Source organism: Branchiostoma floridae, chromosome 15 (genome assembly GCF_000003815.2).
Source record: "Branchiostoma floridae strain S238N-H82 chromosome 15, Bfl_VNyyK, whole genome shotgun sequence".
In the NCBI taxonomy this organism is placed as follows: Eukaryota; Metazoa; Chordata; class Leptocardii; order Amphioxiformes; family Branchiostomatidae; genus Branchiostoma; species Branchiostoma floridae.
This window is the reverse complement of record NC_049993.1, coordinates 13,473,916-13,498,433: the sequence shown is the minus strand read 5'-3', so window position 1 is coordinate 13,498,433 and position 24,518 is coordinate 13,473,916. Positions and strand designations below refer to the sequence as shown.

Here is a 24,518-nt window from a genome sequence, read left to right as displayed (position 1 = left end):
TATGATGTAGCATCACACATACAGGACCTTACCACGACTTGACTGCCGACCACTCCCAACCAATGTTATAATATATAGTGTCACCGTACGTGTTGGGAGTAGCCTGCAATCCATCCTACTACGTCATCCTATTCTAGCTTAGCCTCTACCAGGCTCCGCGGATCGTGAACTAATAGTAGAAATTCGACAAATAGAGTCAATAGTACACTAGGGGAATCGGCCGGCCATAGGAGTTATTTACTCACCCTTTCTTTGTACAATGAATTAAACAAGACGCGCAAGAAAAGTATTTCATGTAGGTGTGAAATCTTTAAACTCTTGTTTGTTGTTGTTTACATATTAGCGTCTAACAGGCTCCGCTCGAAAAAATAGTAGAAATTGGCCAAATACATACTTGATTAGATAACATATCCGAGGAATTAGCTGGCCGAAGAGTACAGTTTACTTATGATGTGTTATCTGTCTATTTGACCAATGTCTAATATTTTTAGCCACCTATGTGGCCTGGTAGAGGCTAGCTAATTTAGCAAACATGCATCAATCATCAAGAGACCTTTGCAGTGACACTTACGTAAGCCAGTTTCCGAGAGCAAATAAGGCCTAAGGTCAGGCCACCTAACAGCTGTATCTGTCACACTCTATCTGGTCGGGACTCTGAGCGCACATCCGAGAACTTCAACTTGGAGCAACATGTTGTCCTTACTGGCCTTCTTTTTTGCGTGCCATGGTAAGTTGATTAATTTGATGATATTGATATCACAAAGCTAGGGGTTGATTGTTAAGGGTTCCTATGTATACATTGCAATTTTACCGAATATAGTGCAATTTGTATAACTATACTTAGCAATTTTATCTATCATGTAAAAATTACGAAGTACATACGAATGTGACTGCACTGTATTTGGTACAGTCGTACCTTTATTCGATAAAATTGCTGTGACATTAAACATTACAATGATAATTTTTCAAACATATATATTCTGTACTGTATACACTCAATGTGTAATTACTCAAAGACATTGCGTAATTTCCTCCTAATTGTTTTTTTACGGCGCTTTTTTTTATTCCTTATCATTATCATGTATCTTTCTTATTTACTTCATCACAAAACATTAAACCCCTGTAAATTCTTCTTGTGTTAGTTGTGATTACAGATGTATGTTCATAATCGACTGGAAAAGTATAAGGCTGTACCCCTCTAGAAAGCAATGACGAGGAAACAATACCAAGCAATAAAGTTCTAAGAAAGAGGCTTTCAGCGTCCTCACAAGAGGTGAATAGTGGAGGTAGAAAGGATGATTTGCTTCCATAGAAGTGGCAAAACGTGTCTTGTACTCACATCACTGTAAGTCTTACATGTATTTTGTCTGTCTCCAGTGGCTCATGGCGCAGAGGTGTGTTACATGAACCTGGGATGTTTCTCTAACATCGCGCCGTTCTGGGGCCTGAACCGCCCGCTGTCCGCTCTACCAGACGCCCCTGACGTCATCGGGACTAAGTTCTACTTGAACACCCGCGCTAACCCTACTATGGCCCTTCGGGTTAGTCATTATTAACTTACATAGAAGAAGATCTTTATCTACACAACTATAGTACATTAACTTTCGTAAGGTCTGCTAAAACTGTATTTATGTGAACAAACATGTGATAAACTGGTAGACGTACCAACTACTTTATACTATTTAGAACATTACCTAATACCGACTCAGAAAAGAACAAGACGTGATCATATCTTCAAGTGTCAAAGTTATCAACAGAGAATTGAAATATTCTTTCCTCAGAACTGTAGCACTTGTTGCCACCAAGTAATGTAGGAGCATCCGCACAAGATATTAACTTTAAATAGCGCGTGCAGCAAGATCTGCAAATGTTGGGTGTAAAAAAATTGGTACCTGACTTCGGTAACGGTAAGGCAAAATGCAGTGGAAGGATAGGAATAGGCTCCGTCTTGAATTAACTTAACCGAAACATAGAGGAGAACATCCCACTGTCATTATGGCTTCAGAAACGATATCGGAATATATCTATTAACCGTTACCTGTTACTTGTTGTTAGGAACGTTTGGTCTCGAACTCTCCCGCCACGTTCTCGGCATCGCACTTCAGCTCGTCCCGCCCGTCCATGATGATTATTCACGGGTTCACCCACAGCGCACAGCACGACTGGGTCCAGCGTATGGTGGACGAACTGTTGAAGAAGGTAGGATTCTTTGCTATAATTAGTTATTTACAGGAAGTTATGTCAAAGGTTTTAGAAAGTCCCAGATCAGAATTGGCTATCTTGTTTCCTGTCCTCAATTTACTACCATTTGCATGTCTGTTGAATTATGAGTTTTAGATAAAATCAGCGACAAATTAACAAAAACTAAAATGTATGGAAGGGCTATAGGAGGCCATCTACATCAGCGCACATCAACCTTCTTTCAACCGGGGAAAGGGCAGGGGTGGGGGTCGTTACCGACTTCCCCCTGACCCAGTGCTGACGTCACACGAAAAAATCACGTGACAACAGAACTCGGCTCAGATATATTTAAAGAAGGCCGAAAGATTAGGTAAAACTTCTTTTTCTCATAGAGTACCTTTACATACTCGGATGGAATTTCATTCTGAAAACTACGAGTATTTCACACAGGTTTAAGATCTTCTATTTGTTGTCATCCTTGTAGGAGGATGCCAACGTGGTCACCGTTGAATGGTCGGAAGGGGCAACCCTCACGGGGTCTTACGAACAGGCCGTGGCCAACACCCGGGTGGTTGGAGCGCAGGTGGCGGAGCTGATCACCTACATGGGGAATTATGAAGTGTCTGGACAGAACTTCCACATCATCGGCCACAGCCTGGGGGCCCAGATCGCCGGGTATGCAGGGGATACACTGGGTAACCTCGCCAGGATCACCGGTGAGTAAAAGACCGAGACGTCTTGAAACAGTAAAAGTATAACCCAAGAAGGTCTTGATAGATTGCTATGAAATTTGGTATGTAGTTAGGTCCTGGCTTTCGGAATAAATTAATAGATTTTGAGCCCCTTGTGTTTTTCCTCGTACTGTATCAGAACCACCGGTTTTGGTATCCCATGTTCTGGAGAAAGCATAGTCACGATTTTGGGTGGTATAAGTTACATAATTTAGGGTCCCCTGGCGGCCTTTTTTTATAACTGCAGGGGTGTTTTTGTGGAAACTTTCAAACAAGGTTGTGAAAATGTTTCTGACATAGCATAAAGGGTATCCTAGCAGATTTCTTAAATAATGGCAATGATGAGGGAGACTTAAACACAAGCATTCTAATATATTAATTAAGTTCTTTTGTTGTTTCAGCTCTTGATGCCGCTGAGCCGTACTTCGACGGCATGGACGCCGTGGTCAGGTTGGACCCCACCGACGCCCGCTTCGTTGACGTCATCCATACGGACGGGTCCCCGTTCATCGGTACGCTGGGGATGGGCACGAACCTCCCCATCGGTCACGTGGACTTCTACCCCAACAACGGCATGTACCAGCCAGGCTGTAACGACAACGTCGTGTCAACAGTGGTGGCAACCGGTGTGGGGCTGCTCACGGATGGGTATGACGGTGAGACTGAGCACATTTTTGTCAGAGTAAAAAAAATAGCCGAACCTTATACTTACAGCATCTGCATGAAATCACTCCAGGTTTCATGCGTGTTGACATTTTCTATTGACTACAACAAGGAATAACATCTAGCCTGTTACTCAATCACACACTGTTGGGTGCTTATAGGGGCTGTTAGAAGATCGATTTAGTCAGGCTGAATGACAATACGCATTTACCAAGCAAATATAGGCCACCATCATTCGTGCAATTTTAACCAAGGGCCTATTTGCACTCCTATATTCAGGTGCTGAGGCAGCTTTGGCGTGCAGTCACTTGAAGGCCCTCGACTTCTTCACTGAGTCCATCAACTCTGAGTGTCCCTTCACCGCCTACCCATGCGAAAGGTAGGTTTAAACTTGTCTGTACTGCATTAAACTGATTTCTAGTCTTAACATATATACAACGTCAACGATATCATACTCTATCTTGTGCCCTCTGATCCTTCGCAAGTTGGAATGACCCGAAACCTTTGTCACGTGATCTTAACGGAAACGTGACGTTGGTAAAGGATCAAAGGTGTCCGGTATCAGCCCCCGTCTCTTCACCAGGGACCAAGATGGCGGCACCCATGACTCCTTAAGCTTGGGAAAAAGCAATACGGTTCTGCTCACAAAGTTGTCCCGTACTGATATTGTTCTTCTTCTTCAGCTTTGAGAAGTTTAAGCAGGGCTTCTGTCTGAGCTGTCCTAGCAGTAGCAGCTGCTCACAGATGGGAGCTCGCGCCAGGGACCACTATGGCGCCCGCGGGTCCATGTACCTCATGACCACCGATGGATCCAATGGGAAATACTGCGGTATGAAACTATTAGTCTTTTTCTAAGAATTGTAAAATTTGCAATTTCTATTATTTTTGGTTTTACGTCCCATCTGAGAGGACGTCCCTAACCGAGACTAGGTACTCATTTCCCCTGAGTTAAGTGAGAGGTGAAGTAGGACACAACATCGAGGAACGTATTGATAACTTTTTAAAAAAACTTTTCCAGTACTAAATGCTGGATAAGAATGCATAAAATATACATTACTTAAGTGCCAAAATAATCTCTAAATAGTGTCCTGAATATTCATCCCGTACAGCTTACCACTACAAGGTGCAGGTGACGTCATCCAACCCGATGGCTCAGGCTGCCGGCCGCATCTACGTCACTTTCCAAGGACCAACCGGCATCACGGACTCTATGGAGGTCACCGAGTACGTCATAAAAATTAGACACACTTTTATTGTCTTTACATAACGATTTAGGCCATTCACATTTAGAAAATGACCTTGATCCAATACAACATTTCCCAAGATGAAAGGGACCCCAGGTAACGTCTGTCAAGGCATCTGCCATGTTCCTTCAGCTCTGATGGTAGTCACGTGACTTGGAAGTCCAAGGTCATGATACATTTTCTACCATTTACAGCGATAACATACAGCTGCAAGGGGGCGTGACGTACCAGAAGACGGTGATCAGCCCTGAGGAGATTGGTGACGTCACGAGGGTTCACGTCCGGTTTGCCCGCTCCAGCAGCCTGTGGGACATCTTCGCCGCCCAGTACTACACCCTCAACAAGGTCACTATCACGGCGGGCGAGAGTCAGGATGGGTATGTTGTTTTCCGTAACGTTTGTGACTTTGTACTTGTGGGCCACGGTACCATGTGTCAGTACTACACCCTCAACAAGGTCACCATCACGGCTGGGGAGACTCAGACTGGGTACCTAGTTTTCCGTAACGTTTGTGGCCTTGTACTTGTGGGCCACAGTATCAAGTGTCTGTGATTTTAAAACAGTATCATTCAAGAAGCTGCTAGTACGTGCACGTCGTTACATTCAAATTAGCAGATTCGCGATTGTAAGTAGGCAGATGCAGCGAAATGTATTGTGGGTAATATGTCAAAGGTGAAGGCCCCTGAGAAAGAAATAACACATATCTGGACATTAATATACAAATCGAGACAATAGACGACATAGAAATAATGTACAAGTTAGGGGTATTCACCTTTGACATATTACCCACAATGCATTCCATGTCGCATACTTGAATACATAGAATCGTGAACCTTCTTATTCGACAAGAAGTTTTGTTTTCCGTAGCGTTTGTGTCTTTGTGTCTTTGTACTTGTGGGGCACGGTATGTTGGAGTTGGCTGGCCCTGACATTAAGTATATCTTTATTATTCCTTCACAGCTACCGATTCTGTGCCGGTGACACTCAGATCAGGAACGGGGAGACTATTACATTGACTGCTGCGGGAGGGAACTGTTAAAAAGCCTCTTCACACAGAAGAAAGAAGACTTATCAGTAACAGCGAAACATGAGAAATAAATTTGCCTAACATGATTTGCACTTGGTCTTCTTCTGTGATAAAGATTTCATTTGCTGAATATAGATACGTTATTTCAATATGATTCGTCAAACTTAGTTAGAATAGAGAAGATTTCTATCACTACCTTTGTTAAAAAGTCTTTGCGTGTGTCTGTGTGTTTATGTGTGCACAGAACAATTTTTATGATACTTGGTATGTTGATGGGGTGGATCTTAATGATATTCGGTTTGTTGATATTGATTGAAGATGGCAATAAGAAGAAACGATTTAAGTTTGGGCCCTCTAGTTGCTTTTCGTTGTAGTGCAGCAGAATCTCAATTTGCTTGATATCTCGAGTTGATTTTTGGATGATAGACAACGTTTGTATTCAGAACGACGTGACGTAAGTTTGGGCCGTTTAGCAGCTGTCATTGGAACTGCAGGGGCGTTTCAGATCTTTGAAAGAGGATCATTCAAGAAGGGATGTATGATTTTTTTATTTCTTAGAAATGCACCATGAAAGATAGCTTTACCTGGATAACAAATACTCTACTTTGTCTATTTCGTAAACAATCGTTATCAGCATAGTGACAAAGATGGCGTCAGTGGGTATCAAATATTTCATCATGATGATACCACTTCGAAAGACAGCTGTCGGAATAAAGGTTGGCTACCTTTTGTATCACAAGGTCCTGTCAAGGACGTTATGTCAGGATACAATTCAGGGAAGGGGTAATATCCAAGCAGATGTTGGGGTGGGATTGTGTAAATTCGTGTTTTCTTACTGCTGGGCTCAATGACTTTTGTGGGCGTGAGTGGCTACCAGAGAAGTACAGTAGTCATTTTCAAAAGTTGTGTTAGATAAAGATTTGGGCAACATGCATGGCTGGCCATGCGTTGTTTTTAGGGTTTGGTTGAAATATCCAAACAAACAATGTGTTAACGTGTTTGTTGTCTACAATCATGATGAGTAGGCATGAAATTCAACACTTACGTTTCACAGATCAGACGCACCCCAAATGGTGACAGGTGCGCTTTTCCCCACGACTCTTTGATGGACTTTGTGACCAAGCATTTGTTCTGACAAAGACTGAGCACGGAAAGGTGGCAGTGTTGGACAATACGCCCTCCGTGTGGGGAGGTGGGCATCAACATTGGCGGATCCCATGATGCTTTGCGTACCCTCTTTTTCTCTTACAATGGTACAGTGTCACTTTTAAGGATGATATTTTTGACGTTGCATCCTACAGAAAATTATTCATACATGTCTAATGTGGTGGTTTGTGTTGAAATTGTATTAGTGTCACAAATGGCCTTCAACCCATTCAACTGCAGCCTATGACGTCATGAATCTGTCATAATTGCATCATCACATATTGTAATCGGTAAAATGGTAGCTACTTGTATGGAGAGGGCTTAGGGTCAGACAAAAAAAATGTCAAAACGTCATTTGCAAAGTAGTAACGTCCGTGGCAAAGTCCAAACTATAAAGTCCATGAACCTGACGGTCACCTGTATCAAAAGAGATGTTTTAGGACATTTCAAAAAAGGTGGACCAAGTAAATTAAGTGATATGATATGAATATTGATTCTTTTCAAATAACAGAAATAGGCATCCAAGGTTATTGAATGCAGAAATACATAAATCTATAGTGTATTTGCCGATGATTTTCATTCCAAAGAAGCACTGTCGTAAAGGTAGTCTCTTTATTGTCCCCCTCCCCCTTCCACTACGCAAGTGTTTGAACCATTGAGTTACATCAGAATTTTGACGAACATTAGCCTAACCTAACTTCCTGTGCCCTGATAATGTCAGTGTACATATGTACGTACTGACGGAAGCAAACGTAGGTGGGGTAACACACATTAAATACATAGAACTCTAGTAATTCTTCGTATCACATACCACAATCGGCCACAATCCGCACGAAATTTGAGAAGGGAACATGTTGCTTTCGGTGCTGTCAATTCTTTCGCTGGCATACGGTAAGTTCTGTGTTTCTTTTAGATATCAAAACATGAACATAACGATCTAAATTTAGCAATGATAAAATACCAAAGAATTTTAAAATATTTTCTGTCACAAAATTGATTAACATGGTTTCCTTGTACTCTTTCATTCAACGAACAAATTTGTATATATACAATGTCTGAGGTAGCCTTGATTGTACGTGAACGTATAACATCGGGTCTCCTAACTTCGTAAGTTTGTAAGTTCGACTTCAGTGTCGGTTGCCTGAAAACGGTTACGTTTGGACAACGGATAAATTAGTGGGTCGGTGTTTGGGGATTTTTCGTTGGAGGAGATGATATAAGAAGTATATATGATATTACACAGTCACTGACGATCCGTCCGAAATTGGGGGCATGTCGAAGTTAGGGGACCGACCTTAAGATCTAGAAGTGACCATATTGTTCTTTGGAAAATGTTTGCTCATTCAACTAGACGATGATACAACTAGAAATTGTTTTCTCTCTCCAGAATAAACATATATTGCAAATACTGACTGTATTTTTCAAAATTTCATAGTTTCATGCTTTATTTCAATATTTTCAGCTGCCCAGGCGGCCGAGGTCTGCTATGGAGACCTGGGTTGCTTCACTAACATCGCCCCGTTCTGGGGGCTGAACCGCCCGCTGTCGTCCCTGCCTGACCCCCCGGATGTCGTCGGGACTAAGTTCTACCTGTACACCCGCGCTAACCCTACTATGGCGCTCAGGGTCAGTCTTTTATATGTATGGCTTGATGAAGAAAATATGACAACTCATAATGATACATTTGGTACAAATTGGCGAACAAAATCTCTAAAAAGCGTTGATATAAACAGTAGCAACACACAGCAAAATTATGTGAAAAGAACTGATAGAAAAAGAGAAATCTAGAACTATGACAGAATCAAGAACTGGTTTAAATTATAAATGGTTCGGCAACTTGTACGGTTCGTATGTTGATATGGTTGAATTTTTTATTCTATATTTTGCTCGGTATCAGCAATTACTTTCCGACTCCTTGACTACTTTTACTTTGCTGTGTGTGCTTTTTATCAATATATCAGCATGAAGTACAATGTTTGATATGTCTTGAACAGGAACGCCTGGTTGCTGATTCCATCGCCACGTTGTCAGCCTCGCACTTCAGCTCCTCCAAACCAACCCGTATGGTGATCCACGGTTTCACCGGTAGTGCTGAACATGCCTGGGTACAGACTATAGTGGATGAGCTGCTGCTGAAGGTAAACTCTTACACAAAATGATTGATAAAAATCACCCCAGCAGTCCCAGAGCAAGCTACCAGGGGCCTAAACTTACACCACTTCCTCTTTACGCTTCTAAGACATGTAACACTGGGAGCTGGGAAACACGCTGTTGCAGATAACTATGGCGTCCTCCGTCATTTTTTAGAAAGAGTGGTGCTGTAGAAATGAAAACTTGTCCAACTTTATATTGCGTTTTTTTAAATTCAAAATACTGCTTTTAAATAAATTTCTATAATGAACATGGACCGGCTTTCGTACCATGACGATATTGTTTTGAATCACGTGATCAGTTATCACGAATTACTAATTACTAACTAACCATGACCATATCACAGGAGGACATCAATGTCATTACCGTTGACTGGGCCGATGGAGCATCCATTGGCGGGTCTTACGGACAGGCCACGGCCAACAGCCGAGTGGTGGGCGCGGAAGTGGCAAAGATCGTCAACTACATGAGCGCACAGACCGGAGCAAACGCACGCAACTTCCACCTGATTGGTCACAGCCTGGGTTGTCACGTGGCTGGATACGCTGGCGACATCCTCGGCAACGTTGGACGAATCACTGGTGAATTTGAACTTGTCAAATATAAATACAGTTGTTGTTATGCTATTGGCTACCATACTGACCAGATTATATGAAATGCTATCTTTTATTCATCCATAAGAAAGAGGAGCATTGTTTTAATTATCTCCATGAAAAAATTGAGATATAGTTTTAAGTGTGTCTGTCTGTTTGTCTGTCTGTTTCTGTTTCCAGAAGTCAGTATATAACTCAAGATACTCTCTATGGATTACGATGATATTTGGTATGTGAGTAGGTGTTGGGAAGACAAAGGTCAAGGTCAATTTTGGGGCCTCTGATATATCTTGGCTTGTTTTTCTATGCGTTTCCATACTGCAGTTTCTGTATGTTCTGCCTAAGGGGGCAGTGCAGTTATTGCATGTTCCGCCAGATGGAGTGAAGTTCGTAATCCTGATTTCTTGTTTAATCATAAATTTCCAGCTCTTGACGCATCTGAGCCTTACTTCGACGGCATGGACGCCATCGTCAAACTGGACCCCACGGACGCTCTCTTCGTTGACGTCATCCACAGTGACGGCTCTCCGTTCATCGGGACGCTCGGCATGGGCACCAGTCTCCCCACCGGTCACGTGGACTTCTACCCAAACGGTGGCGAGTACCAGCCCGGTTGCCATGACAACTTTGTCTCAAGTGTGGTCTCCACCGGCTTCGGGCTTCTCACCGAAGGATATGACGGTATAGGATTCAACTTTTTTTCGAAAGACGGAATATTCATTTGATGATTATTATCACTCATTGTGATCAGATGCAACCTTGTCATATGGAGTTGATAAAAACAGCGGGAGCCTGGCAGTTTGGAGTGCGCATGTGTAGTTGCTATGCATTATGGTCTAGGTCAAAGGTCAAGGTCTAGTAAACAAGTTTTCAAACATTTCTCTTGTTTTCAATGACCTTCATAATTATTTTAACTTTCCACCATGTATAAAAAAAAACCTGAACTTTGACCTGACCACAATGCAGTTCGACAACACATGCGCACTGGGATCTTTGAGATAGCGTACTGGCTGCATAATAGCACATTTTCATGGTGTGTGATTCTAGGCGCTGAGGCAGCCGCTGCTTGCAGTCATTTGAGGGCGATTGACTACTTCACGGAATCCATCAACTCCGAGTGTCCCTTCACCGCCTACCCCTGCGAGAGGTAGATGGCCTTCTTACTTGATGAAAATTAATCACCTTGTACTATAGCCGGAAGTACCCATCTGAGTAGTGCTATGGTCACAAAAGGGCCCTAGCTGTTGGGCAGTTCACGAACTGTTTTTGCAGTTTCGGGCGTAAATAATTAAACAACCAAGGTATTTACAACAACAGTTACTGTGATTGGTCACCTTCCTTGTGGCAATACTGGCTGATTCTATTCCGCACTGCCGCTAGGTGTCGCTGTTGACACTGCGGTCCCAAACGTATGCTTTTTTTTTCCTTTCTAGCTATGACAAGTTTAAGGATGGGTTCTGCATGAGCTGTGCCGGTAACACGTGCTCCCAGATGGGTTATCGGGCCCGGGACCACTACGGCGCGCGCGGCAAGCTGTACCTCACCACCACCGACGGTACTCAACCAGGCGGCAAGTTCTGCGGTACGTTCTGTGCAAACTGTCCGGCATATTCTGTATTCACTAATTTATGTTCCTGTGTGTCATGTTGTTTTGTGCAGCAATTTTTGTCAATGGACTACAGGACGTATGGATACAACGTAGATTCTCAAGCTGATAGTGAATCTTGATAATCTCAAATCAAAATGTGGTAGGTTTTCTGCATACATCAATTAAAAAAATGTTCATATTTTGGGCTACGCGTCAGAGACGGGGACATATAGTCATCTTTACTTAACACTAACCAGGACAACTCCTAGAACAATATGCACTTAATTATCTATCTATGTTTTGCTTTTACGTATAGCCTACCACTACAAGGTCCAAGTGACGTCATCCACCCGTATGGAAGAGACTGCCGGCCGTATCTACGTCACGTTCCAGGGACCCAGTGGTATCACGGACACCATGGAGGTCACCGAGTAGGTGTTCAACATTTTCTTCTCACTGATTATAGTATCATGTTATTATGACAAACATGCCAGGATATATACTTCGAAAACTCATTTGAATCACTTGTCAGCTAGCAGAGCTGTGTGGCCCAAGTGCTATGGCAACGTGGATAGGCGCCCCCTACTATACCTGGGGGAAATGTACGAAGCTTGCAGACTTCTATCTTTGCCACCCCACTCCCCACCCCCATAAACTATAAACCAGCGCTGGTAGAAGTCCACGAATGAAGCTATGTGAAATGCGAAGCGTGAATTGATCAGTAAAACCACTGACATGACGTCCCATCTACAAGTTTGTATTTCCCTTATAGTAACGGTTTTAACGGTTCAAATTCAAAACGAGAACCTATATCTTCTCCACAGTGGTGACGTCATGGACCTGAAGCCCGGCGTGACGTACCAGAAGCTGGTGAGCAGCCCGTCAAACATCGGTGACGTCAGCAGAGTCGGCCTGAGATTCGAGAGGTCCAGCAGCATCTGGGACTTCTTCGCTGCCCAGTACTACACAGTGGGCAAGGTGACCATCACAGCCGGGGAGACACAGACAAGGTAAACAGATCTGCAGTACCTATTTACATTGAGATGTCATCAATCTGAATTTTGTTACCCCCCTCCCCAGCCCGAACGCTCTTTTCGGCAATGTCTCTGAAACGTTCATACATTTTTTTTCAGTAATTATATTTCAGCCATACATAGTATGGTGAAATATATTGTATTCGTAATGTTTCTTTCTTTCTTTCTTTCTTTCTTTCTCCTGTCAAATCTTCAAAGTGATTCATCTCCGCCGTTCCTGGACCGAATGACCTGAAATTCGGCACAGGGGTAGAGTGGGCCAATACCTTGATGCTTTTTTCCCATTTTTTTCATATCTGCCTCTAAAATGATTTTATTGAGATTTTTTGGTCAATTTCAGACCAAAACTGAATATTTTGGCACCTGTACCCTGGTATTACAACCAATTGAGCTGAAATTTGACAGAGATGTGCCTTGATAATGCCCCCATATAAATTCGATAACACTTTTGGTGTACAGTACAACAAAATGCTTATTTTTGCGATTTTGACCAATTTTTGACCAAAAAAGGACACTTTTGGCCCCTGTACCCTGGTATTACAACCAAATGAGCTGAAATTTGACAGAGATGTGCCTTGATAATGCCCTCATATAAATTCAATAACACTTTTGGTGTACAGTACAACAAAATGCTTATTTTTGCGATTTTTTGACCAATTTTTGACCAAAAAAGGACACTTTTGGCTCCTGTACCTTGGTATTGCAACCGAATGAGCTGAAATTTGACACAGATGTGCCTTGATAATCCCTTCATATAAATCCAATAACACTTTTGGTGTACAGTGCAACAAAATGCTTATTTTTGCGATTTTTGGCCAATTTTTGACCAAAAAAGGACACTTTTGGCTCCCGTACCCTGGTATTACAATTAAATGACCTGAAATTTGGTATAGATAGGCATTAGATACTTGGTAACAAGATTCAAGTAAACATCTTTAAAATGATTAATTTTGGCACTTTTCTGAGGGGAAATTTGTTTTCTTTTGGCCTCCTGACGTGACCATCCGTGACCCCGCACAGAGCCACACCTGTGCGCGTCAGCAGGAGAGTTAATTGAATCAAAGACCTAGCCAATGAGCGAAGAGGAGGCCAAAGGCTAATTAATATTCATAAGCGGGGCCTCATGCTCCCGTATATAGCAGTGTTCCCGCCAGGGGGAGCGAAGCCCGCCTAAGGCTCTCGCATTTTAGACTATTCAGAAGGCTTTATATTGTATCAGTTCTTAGGGGCATATCTATGATAATCGCAGCAGTCACTTAACTTCTCTTCAGGAGTTTAGCGTAACACTATTTCAGGTCAAACCGTCAAAGGCAACTAAAAACAAACTTTAACGTTACTGAGTTCAACAGTACTTATAACTTGTTATCCGAAGTTGAAACGCTAGCGATGGTATTTTCGCTGCGCTGTTAGCTCCGTGCGACTGTTGTTGACGGTCTTATAACGGTATATTTTGCACCCCTGTACCCTGGTATGAGTAACATTTGGTATAGATAGGCATAAAATTTTTGGCATTAAGTACTGTAAAAGGCTTAATTACAGCACTTTTTTTAGGGGAAATTGGTTTTCTTTCGTTCTCCATGCCATGACCTTTCGGACGTTCACCCCACAGAGCCGACATCTGCACCTGCGTCTAGCCGACAGGAAGAGTTAATTCAATTAATGGTTCAGCCAATCAGCGAAGAGGAAAGCGAAGGCTAATTAATATTCATAAGCGGGACCACACAATACGTTAACTTGAAGACTCAGGCCGTACAGACTTCTCGCCAGGATTTTTTCAAAGCGTCGGACAGGGGTCCGGGGGCCGCCGAATGTCCCTGGCGGGGTCCAGGGGCAGGGCCACTGTGGGGGGGACCCAGGTGGGCGAAGCCCCCCCGGAAGCTCTTGCATTTTAGACTATTGAGAAGGCTTCTTTTATCAGTTTTTTTAGGGCCATATCTACGATAATCGTAGCAGTCACTTACTTCTCTTCAGCAGTTTGACTTTAAAATATTTCGGGTCAAAGCTACAAAGACAACTAAAACCTCATAAACAACAAACTTTACTTAGCTCAACAGTATACAAAAATATTGTACGGGTTGCCATCCTTAGTTGAAGCGCTTATTTATAGCGCTAGTATCTTCGCTGCGCCGTTAGCCGCAGTGCGACTTTTGTTGACGGTCTGATATCCCTACGTCGCCGCCTCGCTGATATTCCCACGGACATGTTTCAAGAAAAATACCCAGCAAAAAACGCTGTTCTGCGTCAAATTCTATTCTATAAAACATGTGGGACTCAGTGTTACAGTCTAAATATTTTGTAGAAGCACCGCTGTAGGAAAGAAGGTCCAAGCAATGTAAAACATCACGTAGCATGAAGTTCGCTGTCAACTGGCACACAGCACATGACTGTTTGAAACTCTTAGTCTAATCAACAGCCGTGTTTGATTGATACTTTGATGAAGTCGGCGAAAGGTGCGTTAGTTAGAAAATCTGCGTTTAGTTGTGATACGTAATCATAAGTTAGACAGTGGCGAGAATGATTATTTTCTGTGCAATGTTTATATGATTAATGATCAGTGTACTGAAATCATGTGTAACGTATGGCTTCTAGTCAATAGATCAGCATTTTCTCTATAGTGACCACCTGTCTATAGTGGCCACATTTCTATCACTGGACTGGAACTTGCGAAAACTGCTGTATTTTCTCCAGAGCAAATGTATGTGTTCCTAGTGCTGTTGTTGTTTGACATAAACTTTGAACATTTAAATTGTAAGTAACTTTAAACTGCCAGGGTTTCAGCCCAATAAAACACTCTCAGCGCCAGGGTATGAACAGACTGACCAGACAGACGAAAATAAATCCTCGAACAAGGTTCAATCGTATCTTCCGGGTCTGGCAGGAAGTTGTTAAACTAAAATAAGAATAGGCTCGATGGCTGATTGCATACAAAGTAAAACAGTTTAACAGTTTTACAGCTTGAAGAAAACAAACGCTCCTACAGTACCTGCACCTGCTTGATAATTATTAAATCGTATGCCCTACTTGAATAAAAAAAGTTCACTGCAATAATAAATGTACCCACATCACAAGGAGCTTATACTTTTTTAAACTTACACCTAGTTATCGTACTGAAAATTGTTAATGACATTACATGAAGTCATTCAACAATTTTCAGTCATGATGAAAATTTTCTGAATGGAAGGTGTGATTATTGTCATTTTCTGAAAAATAGAAGCAAGCTCTGTTTTTACCTGGAATCAATTCACAATACCAGTCCACTTTGGGGGATAATGTACTGTTAAGAGGATGTTCCATTTTTGCGCAGGGGTGATTTGGAACAGTCCAATGTTACGTGGGAAGGGGTATGGCTGAAATATGCTGTATTTGCTCTTAAGCAAATGTCGGCCTTTCTAGTGTTTTTGAAACTTTCATACTGAGGTTCAATGCATTTGTACATTTGGCTACTTGTATGTAAATGGCTTTTATACAAGATAGTAATTAGCCTGATTTATATTCCATATATTTTAAGACATGTATGTAAGCTTAGCAGGTAAAATCTGTTTACATTTACGTATACGCAGTTGACAGCATTGTCACCAACAACGCTAGCTGCGCCTACCTTTTCCATCCAGTCATTGCTAAAAGGCCATGACTATATCCAATTACCTTTACTGTAAATCATAACGAAAATAATACTTTATGTATATTGATTTTTATCGAGTTCCAAAACGCAAGAAGGTGGTCACCAGACTTTACTGGTTGTGTAAAACGAAAACTCCAACTATAGTGTTTTATTGACCGAAGTCTTGTCACTATTGATTGTTTTTCAGCTTCAAGTTCTGTGGCAGCGACACTCCCGTCAACAATGGCGAGACTCTACAGCTGACACAGGTTGGGGGAACCTGTTAAAGACGCCCCCCTCCCCTCCAGCTAAATAATCACAGCGACATGGCCGGCAAATTAGGAGACAATCATTTCGCTTTGCGGATAGCAAAAAAAGTATTTGAACCTGAGAGATTGTGTGGTCTTGTTCTTGTGGCGTTCTTCGTACGCCATGGTATTCCATGTTATGATCTGTGTTGTCGTGGTTCGGTATTTCCATGTGCTAAGCACATCTAACCACAAATTAACAGAGAGTTGTACGGGGCACTGACAGGAAGTGTCAGCCAGAATGTGTCAAAGGTTGTTATACTTCCTGTCTGTAACTTTCTATGGGTTATTCAGTTAGGTTAAACTGTGCACAAAATAAAAATCAAACGTTCATCAACAGCAGGGTTTGAACTTGAAATAACAGGTGCGTCTATTTGCAATGTGGTAGAATTTTCCCCACGCACTAGTTGATAGGGCTCGACCACCCCGTGCAGCTTTAGCACCCGTGACACGTGGTGCAACACGTGTGAAATTTGAAACTCGTGAAGGTGAGTTTTAAATTAACTATGTTACTCTGTGAGGGGATATGGGAGTGTATATTGTACCATTGATAGATTGAGTGTACATATATTTAACAAAATAATTTTCACAGAAGACAGGAGAACACGATATCCTGTTTCTGTATGCTACCCCGCTAGGGAGTACTTTTTAAAGTTTAATTTGGTAACAGCGATATGTGTAATAACCGACGAGCAATCAACTCAAGGAGAAGTGTTTTTTTGGTCTGTAGAAGATGCAGTGCTCTTTGTTTTACCGAGTACTTTTATTTTGACCGTAAGCGTAAGCATTTTAACGGTGATGGGAGCACTGGTGTTGAGTCTGCCTCTCTAGCAGGATGGCAGTCCCATCACAACGTTTTCAGTCAGTTCAGAGTTGAACCCGCAGAAGGTCATTCTGGAAAGAACATGGCGTCAGAGGTCAAAGTTTATAAGATATTTGTAATATTGCTGTTCATTGGTGAAAAAAAGCAAAAGGGTGCAGTAGATCTTATGTGTGCAAAGATGTGCGTAGAAATTCGGAATGTTACTGTAACGATGACAATAAATGTTGATTTCAGAAACAGGTTCTAAAACTGAGGTGAGAGGAGATAAAGTTCTCGCGAGAACTTGTACGAGATCACAAGCACGAGGAGACATTTCTCGCGAGATACTGTAAATTGTGTTCGCGGTGGATTAATGTTTGCGGTTTTCGCGGTGACCACTTTACCGCGAAATTAAAACCACCGCGAACATTTTTCTATTGTGGTATTAGACTGCAGTCTATTGTGTAACCGCGAAATTAAATCCACCGCGAAAAGTCCTTTTTTCCGCTTCCGCGAAATTAAATCCCCGCCAACTTAAATGCATTTACAGTATTGCATGAGATCTCGTACGAAAGGAATCATGGGAAGTTCCACGTACCTCTGCTGAGATTCTCCCGCCATGACCTGCACCCTGTCCACCCAGATCTTGGGGGTGAACCATATGGGCCACGACCCGGGGTTCAGAATGGACCAGTCGTAGTCCCACCGGAACCGAACCTCACGGATGGTCCCGAATTCGCTGGGGCTAGTCAGCAGGTACTGATAGGTGTTGCCGGCCTGCAGTTTGATTGAGCCACTGAAACAATAGATGGACGTAAATTAAACGCTGTTTCACCTTTATCCGGATAACCTATATTCGCATGTCCAGTGTAGGGCTTAAAATGGGAATGACGACTATTGTGGTACCTAAAATCCTCCTTTTCTTTGAACATTTTGGGCAAAATCTCGAGACTTTTGGGTTTATTGAGAACAGATAGAGGCTTTGCCTGTCCAATTTGGTCAACTTACTTGCCGTATGTAAAGGACAGATTTGAGTTGGTGCATGGGTCCTGTGGATGAATACACGTGAAAACTGGATTCAAATGAGAGGTTTCTTTCATACAGCTAACTTTTCACTCAAATCCGAGTTTAAGTTGGATAAACTCCTGTTTTTTTAATGAATATAAAGAATACCCCTATGACTTTCTGGTAGAGAAGAATTCTTACGATTAAAATTCGGGTTAGTTCTTTTTAAACAGCCTTATTTCGGTGCATTTCAACATGATTGGTTAATAGGGCCTTCACACTAAAACCGAATAAGCAGGAATCAAGCAGAACCAGCAGGAATGACGTATTTGCAAAATTCGTGCCACATTTGGGGCCGGGCCATTACGAGTGAGAATTCCAAATGGATCTTATATCCCCTTCAAATGAGAAGGAATGAGACAGAATGAAGATTCTTTTCCTGTGAATTCGTAGTCTATTCTAGAAAGAATTTTCATTCTGACGGCATTCCGGCACATTCTTGCTCTCGTGTGAAGGGGGCTTAACTGTGGCGTCAGCTCACCTAGTCATGCTGTAGTACCCTGTGTTCGAGCCGCTCTGCGTGATGATCGAGATTTCCGGGGTGCCGTCCATGTCGTCTGCGGAGGAGCTCGTTCCCAGAGTCAACTTGATCAGGTAGTGGTACACTGTTGCCATAACAACACGGCATGTCACATCTCTGCAGGCCACATTTAGTAACTGATAACTACGATGGCTCACACGGAAAATTTCCGTGTCCTACCCAAACCATTCTCAATAATTTGTCCTCGTGGGCCACCGTAGATGGCTATCTATGGTGCTTAGATATAAATAAGGCTGCATATGCATAATATTTTCCTTCACATATACATAGACTAAAACGTATTGTCCTGTTTGTTCTTACCGAAACACATTCAATAAATGGTAACCAGCTCCTAACGCCCTGTCCTGCCACTTGCTACATGATGTAGTCGAACACGACAGGGTGTCTGCTACTAAATAATCACCAGTAACTGTGATGGCAGTCGCCTGGTCCAGGTCATTGATATCATCTTCTTATTAGAACGGCAGATATTTGGTTCACGTTACCAAGACTGAAGTACATGATGCAATGCTTTGTAGTTAACTGACCACAATGTGGGGACCGTTCAGCAGTGGTGAGGTAGTACTTGAGGTTAGTGACCCCTGCAGGTGGTGCGTACCGGTCGGCATGGTAACCCATCTGGGCACACCCCTGGCTTCCACAGTCCATGCAGTGGCCATCTGCGAACCTGGACAGAACGTTAACACTAATTTCTATTCCATGCATAGTTCCTATTGAGTAAGAAATCAGAGCAGTAGAGTTTAGGCTGGAAAATTAAAAGGTTAAGAGTATGCGTTTGCTTACAACAAAGTTCTTTATTCACAAGCAATATATATTAAATCACAACTGACAGTCCGACGACCGTCTGTCACCTTCCTCAGGGAAATACTGACACTTCGCACTGCAGCATAGGTGTCGCTGCTAACAATGCGGTCCCAAACGTAAAGTACTAGTATTTACATGTATGCAATGTTAATACCGTAGAGCAGCAATAAAAAAGAGGAAAAAATGTCACAAATAATTTCCTATCATGTTTCCTGTAGTTACGTGTATTTCTTAGAATATCTATAAACTCTTTGATGAGCCATTTTACATGTATATACCGTGCATGATAAGGCACGGAACAGTTGGGAAATGATACAACATTTAAAACAGACCTTTCGTGTTCGCGACAGGGGTACCCCATCATAGGACATGTGCTATCGATGGAATCGTCGAAGTACTCGATCGCTTTCAAGTGGTTACAGGCGACGAACTCTCGGCCTCCTGGAGAAAATAATTTCACAGAAGGGCAAATCTCAGATTTATAGGAAATCATCAGGAGTTAACGAATCATTTGATTTTTTATGTGTTGAGATTGATAAAGAAAATGGTTATCCGACCTTCATAAATCCCACCGTTGAGGCCGATGTAATCAAAGAGTCCCTGGTCACATCCGGGCATTTCGATTCCACCGTTGGGGTAGAAATCAAGATGGCCGACGGGGTCCCACATTCCAAGACCTGAATACGGATGAAAACACGAACTGTTATAGTGCTTTTAGCTCTTGTAATGAAGAGAATACCCATGCAATGACCATTAATGTTCGCCTTGCAATCGGTAGGTCGTGAGTTCGATCCCTGGCTGATACCAAAGATTTAAGTCATTGAATGAACAGGCTGCTTTTCTGCTTTTAAAGCACTCAGTATTGAAAGAGCATTGAACACACAGACCATTACAATCGTATTAGCCCCCTGTTGTAGCGATTGCCAAAAAGCTATGTGGCCCAGGGCTACTGAAACAAACATGGCATCTGGTACGGGAGCTCGAGGCACGTAATCTTTTACACTAATGAATGAAATAAAAAGGCAATCTTTGAATTTTTACCTAATAAATACATGACAGTTACATGTGACAGTACACAACAAAAAATCGTCCACCTCAGCCATGTTTTAAACGGTAGACTTTTGTCATTCTTTTAAATCATACGTTTTTTTCCAACATCCCTTTATTACGGACATAGCTGGTTCTTTTATTTTGCGAAGAGCCTCACCCAATTGTGTGAAGAAGAACCCTGCGTCACTGTGGATGACGTCAACAAACTGAGCGTCGGTCGGGTCCAGACGGACGATGGGATCGGTGCCCTGGAAGTACGGATCTGCTGGGTCCAACCCTAGAGAGATACGACGTCATCAATTATACAATTGATCGATCTAACGATCAATCAATCAATTAGAACAATGATGATAGGTGTAGATTATCGCAAGAAGAAAGACAGATCCAGTGGATCAAGGAGGGGGTTTGGATAAGAAAGTAAACACCAGCAGTGATATCAACCGGGATGAGGGGGAATACAAACTTAGTCACGTTTGGGATTGTATTCTCGTCGCAAAAGCGCCACCTACACTAGCTACATACAGCGGTGAGAAGCAGCACTCCAGTTAAAAAGCTCTAAGGAAATCAGACATCGAAACGTAAGCACGTGAGACTTTACTGGTTGTGTAAAATGAATACTCCAACATCCGGCAGGACAAACAATAGATAATGACAAAATAATAAATGGAATATTATGACAGTACCCACCTGTGATTCTGCCGACACCGGGAAGTCTTTCCCCAGCATATCCCATAATATGCGCTCCCAGGCTGTGACCAATCAGATGGAAGGAGTTCAAAGAGGCCCCAGTCTCTTGCTGAAACCAAGAAGACGCCAAGGAAAAATTCCATCAATATTGTCGCCTAACATGTCTTTGCGATCAGTTATAACACAATGATTTTCATTCGTCATTTCTGTAGTGTTATTTATTTTAGAGTCATAAACAAAGCTCGCAATCACTTATTCACAAAAGTGCACGAGATGAGGAACAATGTACGCTAAAAATAAAATTTCATTCTGCAAAGTCTAAATATGGTAATTGATTCTCATCTTTAGGAATAAAACATCATGTTTCACCTCGATTGAAGATAAACATAAAATAGCATGCCTAGATTACGTACACCTGTAATCGTCGTCAAAGTTAACGTGTGTTTCGACGCAAAAATCGACGACATACAAATGGTGTACAGAATGTGCGACATGGAATGAAATAGAACGAACTGGAACGAAATGGAACTCCTACCATGAGTAGGTTGATGAACTGTGCGATAGTCGCCCCGACCAGTTGTGTGTTGGCGGTAGCCTGTGTGTAAGGCAGCATAGACCCACCTCCACTGCCCCAGTCTACAGCAAACACGTTACAGTCTTCAACCCTCAGGAACGCCTGCGACATATCCTGCAAGCGTACACATTTGCATGAGCATTATTGTAAATCGGCCTTGCCTTTACGTTCCCATCCGAAATGACCAAAGCAACCCCAAACACCCTACCCGAGCGGGGTTAGTTAGTGCAACAAAACGTCTATTTAAATCAGCGTGCACGTGGTGACTTCTTTAAACAATGTTAATTACTGTTTACATGGACTGTGTCATTCCAAGTAGCATATTCTCTAGATATTGCCTCCAACCCCCCAAATAAAGAAATTTTATAAAATGTTTCCTTGCATACTTTCATATATCTATTTTTGTTTTACCGTGATCCAGCTGACGAAGCCGTTCTCGATGAAGCCATGGCTGATGAACTTGGTGGGTTTGCGCCCGTCGAAGGTTGAAGCTTGTACCCCCACCGAGTCTCCGGGCCGCACGATCTGTCCGTCAGCAGGGCCGCCTCGGGTCCGCAAGATAAACTTGATCTGTGGAGATAGGTTCATTTTGTAAGGGATCTAGTAAAAACATACCATGTGGCATCGAGGCATGTACTCGAAAACGGCACCCCCATTTTACGTCCCATCCGAAGGACGATGTAGATCCAACCAGGATGCCCTTCCCTGGATCCAAACCGGGTTCTCCCAGAACCAGGGGCTGAACTGTGAAGCCGCTATCAATTTAGTTACAGGGGCATCGCAACGAGTGATGAAGTTGGTTAGCTTGCTGTAGTTAATATTTTCCTGTTCTTTGTAATTTTTTTGTTTTGCTAACGCCAAGACTAAAGTAACAAGATTGACTGCAAAGTTATGCAAGGCGACGTGTAGAAGTCATGCCCCACCTGTAGCTCCTCCGGTGCCCGTGGGAGCGAGGCTATCGGTCTCTCCAGGGTTCCAGACCAGGGGTAGTCAGTGGTGAAACAACCCAGGTCACCATAGCACACATCCGCACCTGGTAGTGTCATCAATTGGAACGTTAGAACTTACATCAAAATGTCTGTTTCGTCACTTTCTCAATAGTATATCAGCCGCTAACATTCACTGAGTTAAGACTCGCTCTCCGCTCCGAAATTCCAACGGACGTCGTCTATGTGCCATTTGAAAAAGTCGTCGCCATTTTGCTCACCGGTTGATACCATTTCCGAGCGCTTCTGAATGGCAGCAAGTTTTAAAAAACGTAATGTATAAATCAATATTTCAATGAGGATGCACTACATTATTGTGATTAAAAATTGTTGATGAAATAAAGGATCGTCGGGTTGAACCAGAGTTAGTAAAAAAAATCCTAAACCCTAGTCCCTGATCAACTATGCGACGAGACATCAGGGTCCCCGCGTACATGTGGAAGGAGCATACATATGCTAATACACTTAAAATTCGATGATCGTTTCAAAAGGCGACGCCCCCGATACGATACAGGGAATTAGAGTCTACACATGTATTGCGGAGATCTAAAACTTTAAAAACAAAAAGCGTCGCTAAGAAATCAAGAATATGAAAAGGAAAATTGCGAAAATCGTAAGAGATTTTAAGAACAAAAGTATTCTTTTCAAGTTGTTATAGCCACAGAGGATTCCATTTTCTAATCTATATGTTTTACACTTTGAATTTGTACAAATTGAATTTGAGTGTAGAAGTATGTTACAAACATGAAATAGAATACATGGAAACATTTACCAAGCGTTGTTGTGATCAAGGTCACCGAGACAAACAGAGTTTGCCAGACGAAGAAAGTAGTCATCATGCTGTCTTAAACACCCGAAGAACGTCACTCTTGTGCTTTGAAATATCTTACACTGTGTTTCTTAAACACTGTCTAGACCTTAAGGCACCCTTAACATGTTTCCAGCTTTTATATAGACCGTTTTACGATCAATAGTCGCTGATAGCATTGTTTTGTACATGTGGTACAGTTTTTTTTTTTCTTATAGCAAAGTCATGTTGATTTGATTACATGGATGGCATCCTCCGGGCATTGGAAAATTAATGCGAGCGCGCGAAAAAAAGTTAGGCCAAAAAATAGAGTTGGCTTCATTGTGCAATCTTAGTGTTCAGGAAGGTTTTAGAAATGTATGAACGTACGTATACATTAAATGATATAGCAAACAGTTAGTTCTTTATTTTTTGTTTGGAAAACGTCCGAAAACTTTGCTCAAAGAATAGACATGCATTTTGTACAAGGTGCACCTTTTGCGGCAAGATCAGTATGTTTCACGATTGAAAAAGACAAATTGTATAGAAAATTGATACGCGCCACGATGTTATCCATATAATCAAAACAGCATGGCCTAAGGTCATATAAACCTTATGATGATAGGAATATATTACAAATATGTATACCGTGAGAATCCAGAGGCTGTGGCTACTTCCCGTGACAGTTTTATTGCGAACAATGCTTAGTTAGGCTGACCATAATTTATGACTTTCGGTAATTGAGTGATAAACCAAAGGGCGGGCGACCTTTGCTATATTACAAAGAAAGTTGAGAAGGAAAGTCATTTAGGTACTGGTATGTTGTTGATGTTTGTAAATCGTAGGGAATAAATCACGAATTTTAATTTTAGTACATGTACTCCTAAATATCAATGCTCATTCATATCTACATTTAAGTTATGAATATTGAACAGTGCAAGCATTGTTGTACTCA

General features: G+C 42.2%; 3 protein-coding genes across 3 annotated transcripts; 2 read left to right on the top strand and 1 right to left on the bottom strand.

The window, feature by feature from the left end:
- Window positions 1–615: 615 nt before the first annotated feature.
- Window positions 616–5,932, top strand: LOC118431961 (inactive pancreatic lipase-related protein 1-like). Its single transcript, XM_035843414.1, has 10 exons — window positions 616–727; window positions 1,378–1,541; window positions 2,056–2,199; window positions 2,666–2,897; window positions 3,314–3,568; window positions 3,855–3,954; window positions 4,259–4,404; window positions 4,685–4,799; window positions 5,014–5,196; window positions 5,780–5,932. Exons 1-10 carry the CDS (start codon window positions 691–693, stop codon window positions 5,856–5,858), a joined length of 1,455 nt encoding a protein of 484 aa, XP_035699307.1. The 5' UTR covers window positions 616–690; the 3' UTR covers window positions 5,859–5,932.
- Window positions 5,933–7,728: 1,796 nt separating this feature from the next.
- Window positions 7,729–16,350, top strand: LOC118432064 (pancreatic lipase-related protein 2-like). The gene is made up of 10 exons (XM_035843573.1): window positions 7,729–7,883; window positions 8,455–8,618; window positions 8,987–9,130; window positions 9,490–9,724; window positions 10,163–10,417; window positions 10,784–10,883; window positions 11,170–11,318; window positions 11,641–11,755; window positions 12,149–12,334; window positions 16,168–16,350. The coding sequence occupies exons 1-10, from the start codon at window positions 7,844–7,846 to the stop codon at window positions 16,244–16,246; spliced, it is 1,467 nt and encodes a 488-aa protein (XP_035699466.1). The 5' UTR covers window positions 7,729–7,843; the 3' UTR covers window positions 16,247–16,350.
- A 531-nt stretch (window positions 16,351–16,881) lies between these two features.
- On the bottom strand, window positions 16,882–23,680 carry LOC118432063 (pancreatic triacylglycerol lipase-like). The gene is made up of 12 exons (XM_035843572.1): window positions 23,549–23,680; window positions 22,714–22,823; window positions 22,202–22,360; window positions 21,752–21,904; window positions 21,217–21,325; window positions 20,687–20,806; window positions 20,037–20,156; window positions 19,812–19,920; window positions 19,203–19,342; window positions 18,616–18,739; window positions 17,668–17,865; window positions 16,882–17,161 (listed from the first exon to the last, which is right to left on the bottom strand). The coding sequence occupies exons 1-12, from the start codon at window positions 23,613–23,615 to the stop codon at window positions 17,095–17,097; spliced, it is 1,476 nt and encodes a 491-aa protein (XP_035699465.1). The 5' UTR covers window positions 23,616–23,680; the 3' UTR covers window positions 16,882–17,094.
- Between the last annotated feature and the right edge of the window lie 838 nt (window positions 23,681–24,518).